Consider the following 21,525-nt stretch of genomic DNA (forward strand, 5'->3'; position numbering starts at 1 on the left):
TAGGCTATTATGGTACTGTACATGAGGTTTACTCCAATCTACTATTCTGTAATAATTAGCCTGAACTATACATGCACATTCTCTTTTGTATATTTATGTATCTTCAATTATTGCATCAAGTTTTTACGCATCTGTATACATTACTTCAATCTCAATTCTTAGATTAGTATTTATCTTATTAAACATGACAGACGTTCGGACACAATCAGTTTGTATTGCATTAAAGCAATCTTTTAAATACATATTTTCTGATAGGATTTTACAGTATGACAGTGACAGAGTACATTTTGCATATATTTACCACAATGACAACCAGCAGTGTAATTTGCACATCTAATAATGACTGTTACAGTTTACATGACTCTTTATGCTTTGTCTCAACATTGAAATGGCGGGTGGCACAAAACAAAACCTAAACAATACAGGTTTAACTTTTCATTCTGTGATTTGTGAATGGGTGATAATACATGTTGCTTTGGTTGGTATCATTGTTGGTCCCAAACTTAACAAGTAACACAGACTCACCATCAGTGTAACCCCTTTTTTGCATCATGAAGCACAACATCCCAGTTTATTTTTCAAGTACGCACGTCCGCACGCACGCACAACAGCAAGAACTGTTGTTTATAATTCTGAGGTCAAATGTACAAAACAGTTCCCTTCTGACGGCTAGAGATTTCCACATAATAAAATTATTAAATTAAACTAAAAACCAAAACTAAAAAAGGAATCACTTGGTCCAGCAACCAGCAGAAATGTAATAAATTAAAAGAAAGCTTAAAAAAGAAGATCGGAAAAAATAAATTACTATGCGTTAACAAAATACTTTTAAGAAACTGAACCAGGTAAATATGTCTCCCCAACTTGTAATCACAATATCATAATTTCCTCCCCGAAATGTTATATAAATGAATATTAAATCCTAGACAACCCGTATTCATCAAAACAAATTGAGTTTTTTTCCAAAGACTCAGACACATTTTTTATTCCCGCCTAAGATAATATAATGCAGACAAGAGGTTATATCCACATAAATCACGCCCATAAAGTAAGTATTTCCTCCATTTCATGGCTCGATCAACAATCCATTTGAAGTATATTTTACTTTAACTATTTGAATGCAACTCCTCAAGGGGCGTAATAAAGAAATGCACTTGACTGTTGACCTTTTGTAAGCTTGATAGCAACAGAAAAAGCTGCAGTAAGTGGACGTATAGTAACGGTTACCAACGGTGCATTATGTGTAAATAGGGCCAGAGTTTAAACGTGCATAGATAAGCCTCTGCTGCACGTACAATATCAATACACACTGAGCTCATGCTCACAGATCAGTGGATGTGACAGGGGTGACGCCGTGAATCAGAAGCGTTGGCCCCAAACTATTGGTTACTGCTTCCACCTGAGCCAGGTACTGTCGATTCTGGCTGCGCTGCGGAGAGGGTCGAGGTAAATACAGGAAGCGAACAGCGGCCTGCGAGCTGTGCTCCATCAACATACTGTTCACTGCGAACAGGAAGTCCTCGGACAGAGCTTGTTTAGCCGCCTCCTCTTCGGGTTGGAGGTGATGCTGAACCACAGAGTCCCACGGCACGATCTTTATCGACGCCCTGATCCTCAGCTTCCTCAGCAGCTCTCTAAACGTCTCTTCGTTCACCACCCAGCCCTGGTCGCTGGACTCAGTCTCCACATTCAGGAAGATCCTCATCCTCGCGTGGCGCCATTTGTTGGACATGTTGAGCACGCAGGCCATCTGCAGCAGGAAGAGGCTGCACACGTCCTCGTAGTCTCGGCTGCCCGGCTGCAGAAGGTTGAGCGGCCACACATCGATCGTGCGCTCCGACCCATCCACTTTACTGTCCTTATCCTCACCCTCCAACTGGAAGAAATAGCGCCCGACACACACATTCTTGTTCATTTTAATGGCGTCTGAAATGATCCCCACATACTCCTCTGGGGACAGCCAGCGGGGGCTCTCCACATGTCGGACCGGGGGGAAATGGGCCTGTAACGACGGCAAATCTACCCCGAAATTATATTCGCCCTCACTCCCTAGTTCCATAGAAGCGTCACAGAAAGCAGAGTCTTGGAGGAAGAAGTCTTCAGGGGTGCAGCTGTCATAGAAACCCAAAATTAGGGTGTTGGGTTTCATGCCACCTTGTAGAGGGAAAGAGAAGTACAGTTAGTGTTGTGATGTCGTTTAAAGACCTACTTGTTCTCCCGTGCTTTTGCATACCACGTATAAGACGTATCAGTCTGTGTTTTCTAAATTGGGGTTTTCTATTTTGTCGTGTTTTAAAATGTTTTTACATTGTGTATGAGAGTTTTTCAGTCTGTGGCTACAAGTATGGTTTTATGGACTGAATTTGGGAACAGAGATGAACGCAATAAACCGTATTTAATTTAGTCTTAATCTACATTATTTAATTTCATATTCAGTTCTTGTACATATCATATTCTATTGATATGTATGTAGACTTTTTGCACTACTTTGAATTTTGTATTTTATTATATATGTTGCATTGTTGGAGGAGCTCAGGTCAGAAGAATTTCATTGCCATTTCTACACCTTTGAATTTTGAGTCTTTGAGATGAGGAGAGGAAGGAGAGTTTACCGAGGCCGGTGATGCGCAGCAGGTGCTGAGTCCCCTGTCTGACGGAGAGAGACAGCGTCAGATCTACGAAGGCCTTCACCCCGAGTTTATCAACCAGACGCAGCCAGAAGTTATACTGCTGCTGCACCGGGTCTGAAGGCAGGGAGTCTGTAACGCAGGAAAGAAATCAGATGCAATACTACTTAAAATTCAGTTTTTTCCACCAGAATTGTAAAGAAAAGGTTATTTATACTTTGGAAAAACATTAAAATAATCAATTCAAAGTAAAAATCCTGCATATAATCTAATTTAAGCTCATAAATCATAATTATAGCATTAATATATATATAATATTCATCACAAGACTAATTGTTAATAGAGATGCATCGTTGCACAAGTAGGATCTTACTGTTGTATATGGTTGAGGTAGATTTGATCAATTTAGTCTAGTTGAACTTGAATTTAACATTTCAAAAAGGTAATTTAATTAGTTATTTTGAAACACCATTCAAATAAAATATATATTACAAACTATTGTGAGCACTTAAAGAGTTTAGCCCATTTAAACTAATGCACCAGCAATTACAATGGTTACAATATGGTTTATTGCACTTGTGGTAAGACTCAGGATAAAAGTGTCAGCTAAATTAAATGCAATGTCATTAATTGATTTACATAAAAGGTCCGGTTCGAGTAGCAAAAATTAACTAAATGTTTTTTTTGTATTGTTCATAGACTTTGCAATGTACCCTAGTGTTCACCAGGGGGCAGAAAAACAGGTATACTGTGAGTTAATGCATGAATAAAAGAATACATCAGCTCTGCTCTCTAAAATATGTTGGTTCTGTTACACATTATATCGTTTTTTACAGTTGGAGTGTACCATTTAGCAAATATAAGCAAGTAGCTGGACATGTGGCTGCTTTAAACTCTGATGTAACATTGATACGGAGGATACTTGTTTATTAATAATGCACGAGGAGTAGCAGATGGAAAGTGAAAGGCTCCATGATGGACTTCAATCTTTAATATCTCCTGCTCATCATGTGCTCTCAGGCTCAGTGATACAAATAATCAGATGAAGGTGATTGGATGTTTCAGCAAAAGGCTTCCAGACTCATAAAAAAGGCCAAAAGGTGAGTTCCAGTCGGCTGCTAAACGTCCACAGATAAGAATAATGTAATAGTTGGCTGCAGATGGCCAGACCGTCCACAGAGAGAATTACCCAGATCTCCCAGCTGCACGTGGCCCAGAACATACAGGCCGCCCTTCTTCAGCTGGTTGATGAAGAGGATGAGCTGGCAGGAGGAGCGAGGGTTGGCCACCATCAGCAATATCTGCGGCCGCCAGAACTTCACGTGGTCCTTCCTCACGTCGAGCATCAGCAGGTACTTACGCACCTAAAGCAAGAGGAGGAGAGCGTTGTTGACTCTGTGTGGCACGTCTGTTTATTAGTGTGTGGGTGTTTCTCAATGTCGAGGAAGGCTGCTCCAGAGCCACTATTTCAAGGATGCTATGTCATCGACTGCCACCGAAGGACTGTTCCAATGTCCAGGACGCTTGGAATTCTACCAAGGCCGGCATCCTTCGTTGGGGGAAATTGCGAGGCTGCACATGTGTATCCTTCGGTCTTAACATCCCCACAATGCTTTGCGCACGGACCAATTTCCAAAATCTTTGGTGGAAATCGCACTCCATTTAAGGCGGGGCCTCTGAAATGATGCACACCTGCACACCTGTTGGCCTGTTCCACCATTCTACGATTTCCGGCAAAGCTTTGGTAATTTGGTCCGTGCGCAAAGCATTGTGGGGATTTTTTTTTCAAGACCGTGCAGCCTCGAAATGTCCCGCAACGAAGGACACCGGGCTCGGTAGAATTACAAGGAGCCTGGACATTGGAACAGTCCTTCGGCGGGACTCCATGACCTAGCATCCTTGAAATAGTGGCTCTGGAGCATCCTTCCTTGAGATTGAGAAACACCCTGTGTGTGGATCCAGATCAGGGTTAATATCGAAAACTAAAACTGATACTAAAGACTTAAGGTTTTCTAACCCCCACTCACTCAATAAAAAAACAATTATACACAAAAAATAATAATAATATTGTTTTTTTAACAATAATTAAAAGAAGACAGCATGAATGTTGTCAACCCTCTTCACATTGAACCACTTAAATGCCATTTAAAAGTTAAACCAAATCTATTTATTTACAGTAGTATGTGATACTTCTGAGACATTGTAACCTGGCCCTAATAAAAAGAAATAAAACATTTGAATTGATATATTAATGATTTTGATCTGTTTTTTTTTTGCACTTTTATTATCATTACACTACAGGTACTATGTAACAAAATGGTTTCTCTGCATTTGACCCATCCTAGTGTTAGGAGCAGTGGGCTGCCATTATGAACGGCGCCCGGGGAGCAGTGTAGGGAACGGTGCCTTGCTCAGGGACACCTCGGTAGCACTTGGTCTTGCCGGGACTTGAACTGGGGCCCTTTCAGTTGCCAAGCCAAGTCCCTATGGACTTCGCCAGCACCATTAGCTGTTAGCTCAAATCTGGCGTATTTTCTCCTACCGAGATTAACGTTGTTTGTGCATTGTTTAATAAAGACACAAAGTCAAAACTGAAACTAAAATAAAACTAGCAAACGCATTAACTAAACGTAAATACATTTAAATCAAAACAAATGTTATAGTTCCAAACATATATCCTTGTTTTGTAAATATTAATTGTTGTGTTTTTATTGCACATTTAAAAATGTGTCTTTGATTGAGTATATATATATATATTTATATGTATATACATTTTTGTTTTTATATTCGGGATAGTGGGAAACGGTATTTCGATCTCTCTGTCTGTACATAATAAAGTTGACTTTGACTTTGTTGGAGATACCTGATGGAAGATGAGCGCCTGGCTGATGTAGCCCCAGCTGCTGGTGGGCGATTTGTAGTGGAGGAAGAGCAGCAGCAGCAGCAGGAGCACGATGCTGCCTGACGAGTACATGGGGTTAATGACGAACATCATCACCAAGCAGCTCATGATGCCCAGCAGGCAGGTGTGCCACGAGAACAGCTGGAAGGTGGGTCTGTTGAACACAGAGGCAAAACACTGAGGTCGCCAGACACATCGAAAACAGAAGCAGAGAGAGACGATAAACATGACTTTACTGTACAATAATATATATCAGGGATGGGCAACTTTGAGGATAGGGAGGGCCACAAACAAATGTTCCTCGCTACCAGAGGGCCACTTAATATATAACGGTTATAAATCCATGTGAGAATGATTGGGTTGTTAACGTGTATATTGTTAAAGGGGACCTATTATGCCCATTATCAGGTTCATGTTGTGCCTCTACTGTATCATGTAACCCTTTGTGGATCATTAACATGCACAAAGACCTACTGTATATATCTGGTACATAGAAAATCCCCAAAAGCACAATATGGCTCCTTTAAGAACCACATCTGTCTTTAAATTGTGGTTTTTTTAACCTTTAAAAAGATGAAAACTTATGCTACTACCATTTATTTTTCTTAAAGGGGACCTATCATGCAAAATGGACTTTGTGATGTATTTTATACATAAACATGTGTCCCCGGTGTGTCGGGGAACTCACGCAGTGTCAGAAAATAAAACCCTCTCTTTTTTCGCACCCAAATCTCTAAAAACGGGGGTACAACGGAGCTGATCCAGATTTGCGTCCGATATGACGTAATATCGGAAATGTAGGCTGGTTTTACACCCACAGCCCAATCAGAAACGTTGCTATCAGAAACAATGCCTGACTGTTTTGGACGTAATATAGTCGGTGCATGTTTACATTAGCATCGCTAACACTCAGAGCTAACCTGTACTGGATAAAGCAGGACATAAAAAGGAACTCACCTTGTGGTATAACCGGCAAGAGAGAAAGCCTTTGAGCTCCATACTGTTTCAGAGAGAATCCTTGATAATCCATGATATGGCGTTTCATCACGGCAGTATTTAGTTTAGACAGTAGCTGCAAGGCCCCGCATGAGCTCAGACCCCTCTTTTTTTTTTAAATCTTTTTTTTTTAAAAAGCTTTATACCCAAAATCTGCACTTTTGAAACATGAAGTGAAATAGAGGGATATGAGGCATGGCTAGAATGGGTGATCTGTTTGGTATTTTGAGAAAAACCCTTCATAGACATGTTTTTTATATATTTTTATATATCTGAGACCTATGCTATTGCCTAAAAATAGCATGATAGGTGACCTTTAAGTGTCCCTATGGTGCTATGAATATGTAACATTTTCTGAACTAATATCCTAAAATATATTCTTATTTTAGCATTAAATGTGGATATATTAGTTCCTCACCACCTGTTTTTGTGTACAATTTATATTCTGAAAATGTAACTACACCACTAGATTCAATAACAGGATGTTGAGATATAAAATCGCATTTACTTTCTTCTAATAGTGATTGATCTTTAATTACCTGAAATTCGGTGCAGATGCCCACTCAAGAGCCAGGCAGGCCAGGTCAACAGCAGCGTAGGCAAGCAGATAGAAAACAGTCACCAGGCTCGCTACAGCATTGAGCTGACCTGCAAACACTACACACTGAAACACAAACACACACACACAAACACAGATTAGGACACCAGTGGTAACTCTGAAAAACAACTACACAGCACACTGGAAAGCACCCACAATCCCAACATGTAACGAATGGAAGGCTCTGATGAGTGAAACAGCATCATGTGAGGTTATGTTGGTAAGCATGAGGGGTAGAGGTGGATCTAGGAAATAGGGATTACTTTGTGGAATACCTGACTCTAACTAGTAGCCTGACTGTACTCTCACAAAAGGGCCTTTGTACAATTATTCTAATCAAGCATCATTTGTTGTTATTCTTTTTATTTTATGATCACTGTAGCGTCTGAATGATCTTACACCTTTGTATTGTTCCATTTTCTTTTAACCAGGAACACTTAACCGGTTAGGCCCCAAGCCTGTTTTTCAGGTCTCAGGCTCGAAAATGACATTCCCAGAACAAATGACCACATCTTCCCTTCTCAAAGGGTTAAATTAATAATCTTTTTTCTCAAAGTAATGATAAACCTGTGAGTTGGATGTAGAAAAGTCAGAATCAATATAGATGTTTTTTATTTTAAAGAAAATTCAGATTGCACATGGTAAAAAACTGTAAATTATAGTGTCCGTCCAAAAAGTATTTTGTACTTATAGTGAAAACCAGGGGCGTCGCCTGGACCTGAAAACATTCGGGGCTTAGCCCACAGTGGTGGTGGCCGCGGCGATACAGTGGAATTTTCTACTGCAACACTCCCCACACGCACACACAGTACACCCGCGACTGTTACAATGAATAATAATAATAGATTTAATTTGTTAGCGCTTTTACAGGTGCTCAAATACGCTTTACAGATATAGTGAAGGGAAAAGAAAAGGAAGGAACAACAAATAAATATATAGTTCAAGTTAAAGTCAAATAATACAAAAACAATCACACATTAAAAGCCAGATTGAAGAGGTGAGTTTTTGTGAGTTTTTTGAAGGTGGTGAGGTCAGGGCAGTCTCTGATGGGTTGTGGGAGTAAGTTCCAGAGGGAGGGAGCAGCGACGGAGAAGGCTCTGGATGGATAGGAGGTTGGCTTCTGATGAGCGGAGGCAGCGGGAAAGGGCGTGGTGGTGCAGCAGGTCTGTGAGGTAGGGGGGGGCCTGATTTTTGAGGGCTTTGTGAGTAATGAGGAGGACTTTGAAGTTGATTCTTTGACGGACGGGGAGCCAGTGGAGGTTCTGGAGGACGGGAGTGATGTGGTATCGGGAGCGGGTGTGAGTGAGGAGGCGGGCAGCAGAGTTCTGGATATGTTGGAGTTTATTGAGGAGGTTGGATGGTATGCCGTAGAGGATGCTATTGCAGTAGTCGAGTCGTGAAGTGATGAATGCATGAAGGCTCGATAAACAGCTCATGGCATATAGGCAGGGGTAAAGTGCTATATTTTACGAACCTCACCTCCTCTAGGGGGGTCCGGGGGGTCTGGTGCGCACCAGAGAAGCGGACTATTAGGTGTGAATGCAAGACTAAAGTGAACTATCTAAACACTCAGAGAGTCCTTTAGCTCACCTGAATCTCTCAGTCTGAGAGGAGAGGACCCTCCTCCAGCTTGTTGTGGAACAAACAGCTCCTTATGTCCGTTAGTGCAGTTAGCTAACCAGATGCTAACAACACGGTCCCTGCTGGCACAGGTCCCTCTCTCTCCCTCTCACTAAATGCGCTATTGCCACACACACAGAGCCGAGCTTGAATGACACAAGCACACGTTTATTTCCATGCAACTCTCTGATTGGTCTGGTGTCATGCCTCTGTTGCATTCACATAGTTTATTAAATATTAAGGTTCCTTAGACGTTGTTTCCTGCAAATTACGTGATTTCGGCCCCGGAACCGGGTCCGTGGGGCTTAACCAGGGGCGCAGGTGAGATTTTTAAAATGGGGGGGACGCAACTGAGAGAAATTATTTTCACGATATTTACTTACTATTTGTTTTACTATGTGTTTTACAATCACAAGTAACATTAACCGTAAGCTCAAATATGAACTGTTTCAAGATCAAATATAATACAATGTAAGTAGCCTATGTATTTTTTTTAATATATTTAAAAAAAAAAATGTTGGGGCCCCAATGGCATTGACCAGTTCACGCAGTCTTCAAAGTAACCAAGCAACCTAAATTAATTTGTCTGTCCAATGACCTTGCTCCCTTTCATGTCATATGATACCTTGCGTGACGAGCGAACCGTTTAATCAACCTGTACTGTACTGTAGCTAGCAGCAGCAAGTTCGGCAGCATTATAAAAAATATAATAGCTTGCATTTATAATGTACAGCAAACCAAAGCACAAGAGCGGCTCTCAAAAGAGAAAGGACAAGAGAGAGTGTATTTCCGTGTGTGTGAGCGCATCAGCGTGCGCTTATGTTTGGGGCGATGGGGGGGCCAAAACAATATTTGCACCGGGGCCAATCACAACCTTGTTACGCCACTGGAGCTATGTACCATGTATGTTCATAAATAAAAACTTTAATAACAAAATAAAAAAACTACACAGCAGGTCACAAACTCACCTGTGCGAGTCCCCAGGTGTACAACACGGCCACCCAGGGATTCCCCGAGCTCGATGTGATGGTAGCTGGAGCTAAAGGCAGACCTGAGAGGGAAACAATCAGCTGTTAGACGACTGGAGAAGATGGATATTGTGACGGCCCTCTAGGCCTCAGACCCAATTCCCTGGTTAGCCACTCCCGCAATCAGGAGAGATTGCGGACACCTGATTTTGGTTAACTGCATAGTATGGGTGCCTGAGCAGTCAGTCTCTGGGTCCTTCTCAGGTCGATTAAATGGAATCCTTGCGTCCCTCACTTGCGTCGTTTCCCTGCGTTTAGTCCCTCCCACCAGGGAAGCATGGAGAGACGCAAGGAAACCACGAGAAGCAGGGAAATGAGTTTTAAGAGCAATGGGACGTCCTTTCTTCCGGAGCGCCACCTGAAGTTTGTGATGACGCCGCACAGCTGTTCGTCTGACAGCAGCTCTGTCCCCGTTATTTTCACAAACACCCCCGCCTCTGTTAGTACACATTTACTTACACAAACATTTGTATCATCTGTTGTAGACCCGAATACATTAAATAAAATAAGAACTCATTCTCAAAAAAGATAAACGCCATTCTTAAAATGTATAAACGAAAAAAGCGATCACGAAAATGTTTCCAATAAATGAATAACATTTTTTTTTACCACTTTGTTGTTCAGATATATCACATATTTGTAACTAAATGATACATGAATTGAAACAAAACACACTATAGACTGAGGAGTGACTCTCGTGAGTTTCATGTATTTTCTTCACTCCGCTGGGAAACTGCTCTCATGTCAAGAAGCATCAGATCAGTGCATGCACTGCATCGTCCAATCAGTGAGCGATACACAGTAAGGGGGCGGGGCGAGTGTCTGTGGATTTCATCGGAGGATGGTCTGGTGGTTCCTCGATTATCGCTCCTCGATTATCGCTCCTCCATTATCGCTCCTCGCTCCTCCGGCAGAAATAAGCGCCATGGGACGGTACTCAAGATGGCGCAGACAAATCAACTTCCGGTGAGACCGAGGACCGAGGAGCGAGGAAATTAAAATAATCGACCTGAGAAGGACCCTCTCTCTCCTCTTGGGTTGCTTGGCTCTACTGGATCTTGGTTTGTTTGTCTTTGCTTTATATACTGATGCAGTGTGTAGTACACACCCACACACATTACTGATTAACTGACTTCATAGTTAACTTCGTTTCTTTAAATTAATGTACTTTAAATTGAATATGAATCATGTGTGGTCTCCTTCTTTTGTCCGTCCTTGAGCCAGGGCGTGAAAAAATAAGTTTAGGAAAATATGGATACATTTCCCAATCGTTCCTGATTAAACTTTTGCATTTTGGAGGGGTCCCAACACTGGACGGGTAGTCGCGGGGAGGAGGTGCTGCCGTACTGACATGTATTGTTTATTATTGACATTTTTGTTTTAGCTGATTTATTTCTTTGTTTTTTTGTTCTTCTGTCTGTGTGGGATTTTGTTTGCCCTGGTGTTAAGCAGTATTTACATTGTTACTCTACCTATAAAGTGAAGATGTCTTTACCTACTTTTGATACATGCTCTGATAGAACAACTGTATGCTGTTGAAAAAACCCAATAAACAAAGTAAAAAAAACGGATATATAGAACTCCCTTCCCAGTCAAATCTGAAAGGCCAACCCTCTCAAAACTCACTTATTCATCCTAGCTGATCAACAACCCACTTTACTCGCACTTGGATTTGGACTACTGTTTGTTTGTACCGTTTCTGATTTTATGTAAAGTGTCTTTGAGCACCAGGAAAAGCGCTTTAAAAATTAAATGTATTATTATTATATATATATATATAGTACCACCTCTGCACAACACAACTGATGGTCTCAAACACATTAAGAAGGAAAGTAATTCCACAAATGGACTCTTGACAAGGCACACGTGTTCATTGAAAACCATTCCTTACTTCTAGGCTGGATTATTGTAACTCTTTATTATCAGGGAGTACCAAGAAGTCAATCAAGTCGCTTCAGCTGATTCAAAATGCTGCGGCTCGTGTACTAACCAGAGTTAGGAAAAGGGACCACATTACTCCTGTTCCGGCTGCCTTACACTGGCTCCCTATAGAACACAGGATAGAATTTAAAATTCTTCTTCTCGCCTACAAAGCCCTTAATGGGCAGGCGCCATCTTACCTTAAAGAACTCATTATACCCTACTGTCCTACTAGGGCATTGCGTTCCAAGAATGCAGGGTTGTTGGTTGTTCCTAGAATCTCTAAAAGTACAATGGGAGCCAGAGCCTTTTCTTATCAAGCTCCACATTTGTGGAATCAGCTTCCAGTTTGTGTTCGGGCGGCAGACACCCTATCCGTTTTTAAGAGTGCGCTTAAGACCTTCCTTTTTGATAAAGCTTATAGTTGGGGCTGATTAGATTCAGCCCCTAGTTTTGCTGATATAGGCTTAGTTTGTCGGGGGACATCTTACTTCTTCCTTCTCTCTGTCTATACCCGTGTACACTCATGTTCCGATTAACCCAGCTTTCCCAAATGTCTTTCTTTTTGGCGTCTATATACGCTGGGATCCGGAGTCATAGATGATCCTGCGGTCCTGTGTCCTGGATCGCGAGCGCTGGATCGCGAGTCGTGGCTGTGGTCCTGGATCATAGGTCCTGGATGGATATCCTCGTGGATTCATCTTCCTATTATACACACATGCATTTCCAAACATTTGGACTACCTATGTTGCAAATGTATTATCTTTTCATTTTACACACGGCATCTATTGCACGTCTGTCCGTCCTGGGAGAGGGATCCCTCCTCTGTTGCTCTCCCTGAGGTTTCTCCCATTTTTCCCTTTAAACTGTGGGTTTTCTTTGGAAGTTTTTCCTTGTACGATGTGAGGGTCTAAGGACAGAGGGTGTCGTATTGTCATACTGATATTCTGTACACACTGTGAAGACCACTGAGACAAATGTAACATTTGTGATATTGGGCTATATAAATAAACATTGATTGATTGATTGATTCCAGGTGACGACCTCATGAAGCTGACAGAGAAGAGTGTGCAAAGCTGTCATCAAGGCAAAGGGGACAACTTTGAAGAATCTAAAATAAAAATCATATTCTGGATTTTTTTAACACTTTTTTGTTTACTAGATAATTCCATATGTGTTCTTTTATAGTTTTGATGTCTTCAGTATTAATCTACAATGTAGAAACAAATTAAATAAATAGAGATGTGAAGGTGTGTCCAAACTGGAAGTGTATATGGTGAGAAACACCTACCAAAGAGCTGATCCAGAGCGAGAGCGTGGAGGATGCGGGACGCCCCGATCATGGAGCACATCGCCGCTGAAAGAGCGGCGCAGTATATCCCAACGGTGACTAACGGAGACCAGATGCTAATCCTCTGGAGGAACCCATAATCCTGGATCAGCAGGGTCCTAAAGAGGAAACAAACGTCTGCTTATTTGATTGTTGACCTCTTTTTAATGCATCTGATTTAACGGATTACATGCAACGGTATTAAGGATACAGAAAAAAAGTTACATTAGAAAATACATAATCAGATAACTGTTACATTTCAAAGAAATTGGAGATTACTATTCGTACTACAAACTAAAAAAGAACATGTAGTGTTTGTTGTAAAAGGAGCACATTGTATTTCTCCTTTGTTAGCTGTACTGTAGGGTAATATTTTAAGTGTGAATCTATACGCCTACTGCCTGAATCTGCTATATGTTTTTTTTCTTTGGTTCATTTGTTCTGTTTTTTAGTCAGTAGGTGAACCTATATGTTCACCTAAACCAAAACGTAGAATTTTCTGTCAGCTCAGATTTCATTTCTGCTTTTTTAAACTGTAGTATGTGCTCATGTGTTTCATTGTTGGTGTGTAGGCTACTGCCTGAATATGCTGAAATAAAGGCAGGTTTTCCTATAAAATACAATTATTTTTGATTATTGGTTTCTTCTTTACTAAGGTCACATTGCACTGTTGTCTTGTATGGGTGGGGTAAGTAATTTTGGAGAAACCAGCTCGAGTGCGCTAGAATTTGAAAATACACAGCCGGAAAAAATCTGCCACTTCCTCACAGAGCCCCTCCTCCAACACACACGAACGCGCACATGACCAATGAGGGCACGAGATAAGTGTGTGCCCCGATGGAAGGCTGACAGGCAGGTAGGCCATCCAGTTACTTTAGCCGGGCCGGCTCAAATGATTGGTTGTACTTTTTACAGTACTACAGCTTCCACAGATGATATCTTTTATGGATTTTTTGTCAAAGCACTTCAGATATTCATTGCTATCGGGATGTTAAGAGCATTCCATGGAATATAACAACAAGTGTATCTCGAGCCGGTTTCTGAAACTTACCTACCCCACCTTTAAGTACAAAATCACAAGTAATTGTAATGGAGTATATTTAAAAATGTACCCTCCCAACCCAGTTCAGACATTATTATGAAGCACTTCAGACCTGTCACAGGTGGCGCCCACCAGGAGGAAGATGAGGACGTAGACTGCAAAGGTGTAGAAGACGGCCACGATGGTGCCTTTAGGGATGGAGATACTCGGAGTCTTCAGGTCTCCTACAGAAAAAACAGGCAGAGTGAGAACAAACATCAGGGTTTGCACGATAGTGTGTGCAATGCATGGTTACTGAGTTGTGATTGTGGTAGACATATTGATTTTTAATGGTCTTGGCCCTCATTTATCAGATATGTTTTTAACATTTGAACCCTCTAGTACCCCCAGGTCTTTATGTACTGGTCTTTTAATTATACTTTGAAACAACAGAGGGAGGTTAGAGTTGTTGTTGTTTATTAATAGTTTATGTTTCTGGTTTGTGAAGCACTTTGTTTGAGCTTTTGTGAATAAAAAGTGCGACTTTTCTGCATGAAAAATAACTCCATTGTTTGTCAATTGACAAGTCAAATTATTGCAGCTCTACATATAATCCTAAAAGGTAAAAGAAGCGTTTTGATAATGGAAAAGAACTCCAGCTAAATTCCACCTGGGGCGTTCATTCTCCAATGTGATTAAACTTCGAAGATAACACCAAGCTTATACCTGACATGTTGGCTCCGGCCATAATCCCGGTGCAGCAGGTGAACATGACGGCAAACACGGTGGAAAAGGACATGACAGAGTTGGTGCTGTAGTCCAAAGAGTAAGCAGCTGCAGTCGGAAACAAAAAGAGGAACAACAGTGAAACCTTTGATAGGTGCTTCTAAATGTAGCTTCAGTTGTGTTTGGAGTTTCACATCCTCAAAACCCACATGTATGTAGTATTGTTTGCATGTTATTGTTCTCTTTTATCCTTTCGCCTGTATCTACTTGTCTTTCATCCTTTCTTTATAACTAATGCTGTTGATGTATTGTGATTTTAAAAAGGTGTCTATTATCATCTGGCCGGGGACAACAGCTGGAGATTAGCAATGCTGGCTAAAGCTGCCCCATGTACTGCTCTTTGTGACAGTGGATCAATGGGGACTGTCCACGGCACTATAAACAAATAAACTAAACTTCACGGCCCAACACTCACAGCCCAGGTTGTTCCTCAGAGTCGTGACGCTGAAGCCCGTGTAGCTGGCGTTGTATCGGAGGGTCTCGTTGCCAGATCCCTTGTGAGTGATGACGAAATCACGAGGTTTGACCGCCACAGAACTGATGAAAATAGACAGCAAGGACACAGTGACCAAGATCAGGATGACGAAGGAGGTGCGGGAGTAGATTTTGGCGCCAACCAGACACACGAGCAGACACAGCAGAAGGACCACTGAGGAGTACAGCACCCCATACCAGTAACCCTGAGGAAGCACCCGCACCCCCTGAGACACCGACGAGTCTATAACACAGGGAGAAGACAAACTGAGAATACTCGCATTAAAAACTCAAGTCCTAAAGGAAAAAGGTGGAGGAACAGAACCAAAAACATACCAGGATCAGAGCCGAATATGTCAAGTATCGCCTCCACAAGACCAAGAACGTATTCTCCACACGCACACACTTTGGCCAAGAAGAACATCAATCCGATGCTTCCTCCAAACTCCGGGCCCAGAGAGCGACTTATCATATCTGAGCACATTTAGTTAAGGTTGATGTTTCTCCTAAATTTAAAAGCACATGTTATGCTAATTTTCAGGTTCATATCGGTATGTAGTGTCTCTCCTGGGACATGTCTCCACGCTTTAATGTTCAACAAGCTCTTTATTTTTCTCATACTGCCTGTGCTGCAGCACCTCTTTTCACCCTCTGTCTGAAACCAGAGCCCAGTCTGCTCTGATTGGTTAGCTGGCCGGCTCTGTTGGGATTGGTCCACCTTTTAGTAATGTCCTGCCCTTTAGCCTATCACCTACAATGTGTGTAAGTGCTTGCCAATAGAAGCACGTTCCTACAGTATGCGAGGTTATGGAAGTAAACAAAGGAGCCCAATCGAGTCGTTTCAGGCAGCTATGGAACTTTGGGATTTCAGCCTTTGCAGACCATTTACATGCACACAAACCTATACAACACACTACAGGAAGGGGGAAAGCCCAAAATGCATAATAAGGCCCTTTTAAGATGGATGTTTCACCTGAAATAAGTGAATCTGTTGGAAAAACACAACTAACACTCGTGGAAAAACAACCGTTGGGTCTCCAAGGATACAGTAGGCGCCACCACCTTGTATAGCGCCGTTGGTGGAAATGGCACAGATGGAGAGTATTGTGAGAGATATGATCGTGTACGCTACAATCACCATTAATAGACCCTGCAACAGCCCCGCGTGACCGACCACGAACCCTGCAGGAGAGATCACATCAGCGTTAGTCACCACTGAACAGCACAATGACTCAGTTATATTGTGAGGCACTCAAACAAACACCCACTGTCTTCCACCCAAAACTGCTTTTTCAGATCTCCGCACACACACGCATGATAGCTCACCGGTTCTCAGGAACAGCACGATACTGAACATGGAGAGGACGGTCGGCACCATCACCCCGAAAAATGTGTTCAGTTTCCGCGGGTCTACTGTTGGCGTGCCAGAGCCGGATTCAGGGGTCGCGTCCGACTTCCCGCCGCATGCGGTCACCGCCAGACCGCAGACCCCCGAGGTCATCAGGGGGGTGCGTTCGTTTGACATGGTTGAGATGACTGCTTACCCTGTTACAAATAAATGAATGAGGACCGGTTTTAAACAGATGTGACTCAACTCCTCAAAGGCAAAGAATCTAACATGCTTGTTTTTCACATCACTGGATGGAAGAATTATCCTAAAACAGACACCCAGACAATTTTCTTATTATTAGACATATTTATGTTATTTCAGTCGACCCCTTATCTTTTGTTTATGAGAGAATGTATTACGCTTTTTGTAAGATGTGTATCTTATTTCATATCTATACTGTATTAGCACCAATTGAAGTTATTGCCTGTAACATTTTGCCTGTTTGAAAAAAAAAGACGTTTATCATCATAAGGCCCCAGAAGAAAATGTATTACATAATGAATCTCCCATGATCAGGTCTCCTTTTCCATTTGTGGAAACCATTGAGTGAGACCATTTATTCGTCTCACAGAAAAGTAAGTGTTCCAAATAATCCTCAATGTATTCGGTTTCAATTCAAATGTAGCAACAAGCCACAAAGTGACCCGTTTGCTTTCTCACACAAAGTTATGTTTTTAGCCTTTACAGCACGTGAAAGCTTCCACGTAAAACAAAGTGCTTATTTTTAAAGAAGACATGTTATGCTAATTTCCAGGTTCATATTAGTATGTAATGTAGTGTCTCTACTGTGACATGTTTCCATGTTTTAATGTTCAAAAAGCTCTTTATTTTTCCTCATACTGCCTGAGCTGCAGCACCTCTTTTCACCCTCTGTCTGAAACCAGAGCCAAGTCTGCTCTGATTGGTTAGCTGGCTGGCTCTGTTGTGATTGGTCAACCGTTTAGAGATGTCGGGTACATTGTACCTTTTCAGACCATTTACATGCAGAAAAACCTATAACACAATACAGGACTAAACTTCAGATTCACCGTCACATGGCTCTAAACACATACTATTGAAATGAAACCAGTTTTGTAGCATTCAGGTGCCTACCTGTATCTCAAACTAGCTTTGGGTCATTCCAGAATTGGAAGACAATTTAGACGCCAACATTTTTGAAAAATGAACCTTTTATTTTATTATTTGTTGTTATGTATTTAGGAGAAACAGATAATAAACCATCAAAAAAAGGGATTTGCCCAGCTAAGGCATCAAATGTACACTTTGTATTAGATGTTTTATTTGTTGTGTGCCATGCTTTGTGCAACCCTGTTACAAATACTCATTAAGCAGAAAAAAGTATTTTCTAAAGATATTCTTCAATACATTCTTTACTAAAAGTAAAGAAAGTCACATTTAAATTAAATACTCATGTAGTTTTTGGATAAAACTGGTTTAATTGTATTATTGTAATAGAAAATAACAGGGTTGAAATTAGAGCAACAGGGTTGCATAAGGTAACAGGGTTATATTACTTTTGACAATGACATAAATGTGACAAATAAATACTCAGGACAACAGAAATGTTGTTTGATAATATTTTATATATATTTTCCAATGAAGAATTAACCCTGTTACTCTAATTATAGTAACAGGGTTGCAAATCAATGCTAATTTGAGCTTTTACCTCAGGAATTAATGCTAGCTGCACAATGTAATGCTATTGTCAAGGAATGGACACACTTAGATATTTAACTAAAGAAAGATACATTTGAAATTAATTAGTTTTAGTCTCATAATGTGAGTAACAGGGTTACGTTTGTATGAGTGCCACACTCCTTCAAGAGTGACAAGATTGGAAATATATAACAAATAAAAGAGAGGACTTAGTTTTGGTCTACCCATGGCACTAGCACATGGCTTGCTGATGTCCTTTCCACTGTGTCATGTGAAAAAAACAGTTTTTTCACTCTCTCTGCCAAGCTAAAAAGGTTTGGGTAACAGGGTTGCGCGCATGTTGAGGGACACACCTTCAGTGTAAAATTACTGTTATTTAAAATGTGTTTGTGATTTAACAAATTGATTTTACCATTACAAGAGACAAATAGAATAATACCAACAAAAGTAAATAAAAACCCTATTTTAAATGTTATATTTGACATGCAAGTTGGTCACCAAGAAGCTGGGACAAGAGAAAAAGTCCATTTTAGGGGATGTTCGAGAGCCATTTGATATTTTAAATAATATTTTGAAACCACTTTTTCTACAACTTTATATGCATCTTGTCTCAAGACAAGTATATTTAACACAACAAGTGCATGTTTTAGCTTTTTGGGCATGGATTATTTGATTTTGTATATGTGGGACATGAAATGTCCTCCAATTCTGGAATGATCCTTTTATTACATTACATTACATTACATTGCATTTAGCTGACGCTTTTATCCAAAGCGACTTACAATAAGTACATTCGACCAGGAAGACACAACCTTGAAGAAAACAGAATCATATAAGAACATCAGGTTTCAAAGAGCCAATCGTTTCAAGTGCTACTCAACTGGCTTTAGATAAGCCAGTCCTTTATTAGTATTTTATTGTAACCTATTGTAACCTATTCAGTTAGGAACTTCCCTTTTTCGCACCACCTTACTGCGAAAAATACAAAAAAGAAACCAGAGAAAGCGTGTGAGTGATGTTTGCGAGTCGCTCTTCTTAATGAAAGCTGCAGCTCACACCGCAGTCTGGTATTTGCAGTCACCTGATTCACAGCTGCTTGTCTCTTTTTACATGCACACATCCCAGCTGAGCAGCCTGAGCATGCCCCACTGTGCCCAGGTGTCTGGGCTGTTTTCTCTTTAAGATGTGACTTTGTCATTCTTTTCTCAAGGAGACAGATTTCATCACTGAAGCTGTTGCCAAAGTCAACTGTGTAATTAGCTGCATGAATCACATGATGGGGAAACCTGAACTCCGAGAAAGGTTTTAAAACATGATTTGTCATGAAGGAGCATAACATCATAATTATCACATGGATCACACACTCATGTAATGAAACAATTTTCACATCATTTGGAGCAAATATCTGTAAATATAAGTCCTTTAGTGCAAACATGCCAAAAACTTAAGATGCTAAGAAGTGTCAATGTTTTCCTTTTAAATGACATTGAGCTAGACGTTTGGTTGGATAAGGAACTGGACGGGCATGTCATTGACACATACATAATGTTCCAGATGTATGAACATATCCATAAAATACTGTAGAAATATGCATTTCTATCCACCACTGGGTCACCAAAAGTATACTTATAATCTTTCAATGGATTGGCTGTTTTGTATGTTTTCCCTAGTTGCACATTAACACGTCTTGAGTAAAATTCAAGTGCATTTTCAGCGTTTTAAAAGGGGAAGTTGTATAGTAATGACAACTGTGTACATACATTGATCTACATCCACCATAGTGTTGTTAGTTCCTTTTATTGACAGTGATGCTTTAAGTTGCACATGCTATTCATGCTGCACTGAGCTGATTTCTCTTATGTTAATTCAGACCTCCTAAATCTAAATAATAAGGCCCTTTCAGGGTCCACGCACCCCACTTTTGAAACAAGTCTGTTACCAAAATAAATCACCGATTCCGTCACTTTTACGTAGCATCAGGGTGGAGCAACTGCGGCATTAAAACTTTACATATTTAAACGAGACAGAAGTGGTAGAAATGTGAATTAATAATACGCCACAACAGTCGCGGTTGCATCTTGGGTAGATGTTTGTTTACGTTTTTAGGCTCTCGGTCAGGAAGGGGTGCCGGACAGTCATAAAACTACACAGCCGATGTGAAGTGCTCGTGCAGGGTGTCATTCATACAGCAACATCCAGGACATTTAGCACCAGACGCACCCTGTATCCGCTGAAACACCGAGGACAGTGAAACTTACCTCCCCTCACAGTTTCACACACTTCCTGCTTCTTGTTGGGGCTCCCTCCCTCTGGTTCTCCTCCCTATGTCTCTGGTAGTCTCTGTCCCGGGTCAGATGCGCAGTGGACGGTCAGATGTGACCAGAGCAGGCCGGTGGACATGACAGGACTGAGCAGTCCGGGAGTTAGATACTGGGAAAGATGTGCTGCCCAATAACAACACAGGAGACATGGCACGCCTCGTCTCCCTATTATGTGTTCAAAAGTGTCACGGGAGAGCAGAAGCTGAACCATGTGACTGCCAAAAGGGGAGGGCAAAAACATCCACAAAAATTCGCAAAGCTACTGCTTGTCTGAAATAACCACGCCCATTGTTTAAATAAACCGTCACATCACACATAATGTATTGATGACTTCCAATAAGTGCTCATGAAGTGGTTTTACCAGTTGTTGAGTCTGATGTACGCACTTAGAAAAAACATGTAGGCCTACACAAACAAACTGTATGTGAGCATCAGGCGTTGAAATACAGTGGGCTGACTGTAATGGCTCTTCTTCACAGCAGGGGGCACTACTGACGAGAGATGACGTCCATAGGAAGAGGATCACAATATAACAGGAACTGAGATGACAAGTAAGGGTTACATCCATACGAAATGTTACATGGAACAAGTACCTCTGTAGTTTTGATAGTACCATGGTACACATCATGGTATGAACTATGGTAAATTACTTGCCTGTTGCTGTGGTTCTGTCTGATGCTCACCTTACTACTTCTTTGTTGACATCCAACTGGATTAATCTTATTATTATTTAAAGACACTTGCATTTTCAAGCATTTGGACTATGTTGTAAATGTGTTTATGTGCTTTTTAATGTACACACAACATCTATTGCACGTCTGTCCGTCCTGGGAGAGGGATCCTCCTCTGTTGCTCC

The 21,525-nt window shown here is 41.2% G+C and overlaps 1 protein-coding gene across 1 annotated transcript; it reads right to left on the minus strand.

Annotated features, from left to right (window-relative positions):
* Positions 1–205: 205 nt before the first annotated feature.
* On the minus strand, positions 206–20,869 carry slc12a9 (solute carrier family 12 member 9). The gene is made up of 14 exons (XM_034099261.2): positions 20,607–20,869; positions 16,629–16,847; positions 16,350–16,484; positions 15,639–15,776; positions 15,244–15,546; positions 14,769–14,876; positions 14,176–14,287; positions 12,983–13,140; positions 9,712–9,794; positions 7,065–7,189; positions 5,491–5,683; positions 3,817–3,991; positions 2,613–2,759; positions 206–2,154 (listed from the first exon to the last, which is right to left on the minus strand). Exons 2-14 carry the CDS (start codon positions 16,825–16,827, stop codon positions 1,322–1,324), a joined length of 2,709 nt encoding a protein of 902 aa, XP_033955152.1. The 5' UTR covers positions 16,828–16,847; positions 20,607–20,869; the 3' UTR covers positions 206–1,321.
* Positions 20,870–21,525: the final 656 nt, after the last annotated feature.

Source organism: Pseudochaenichthys georgianus, chromosome 14 (genome assembly GCF_902827115.2).
Source record: "Pseudochaenichthys georgianus chromosome 14, fPseGeo1.2, whole genome shotgun sequence".
Classification (NCBI taxonomy): Eukaryota; Metazoa; Chordata; class Actinopteri; order Perciformes; family Channichthyidae; genus Pseudochaenichthys; species Pseudochaenichthys georgianus.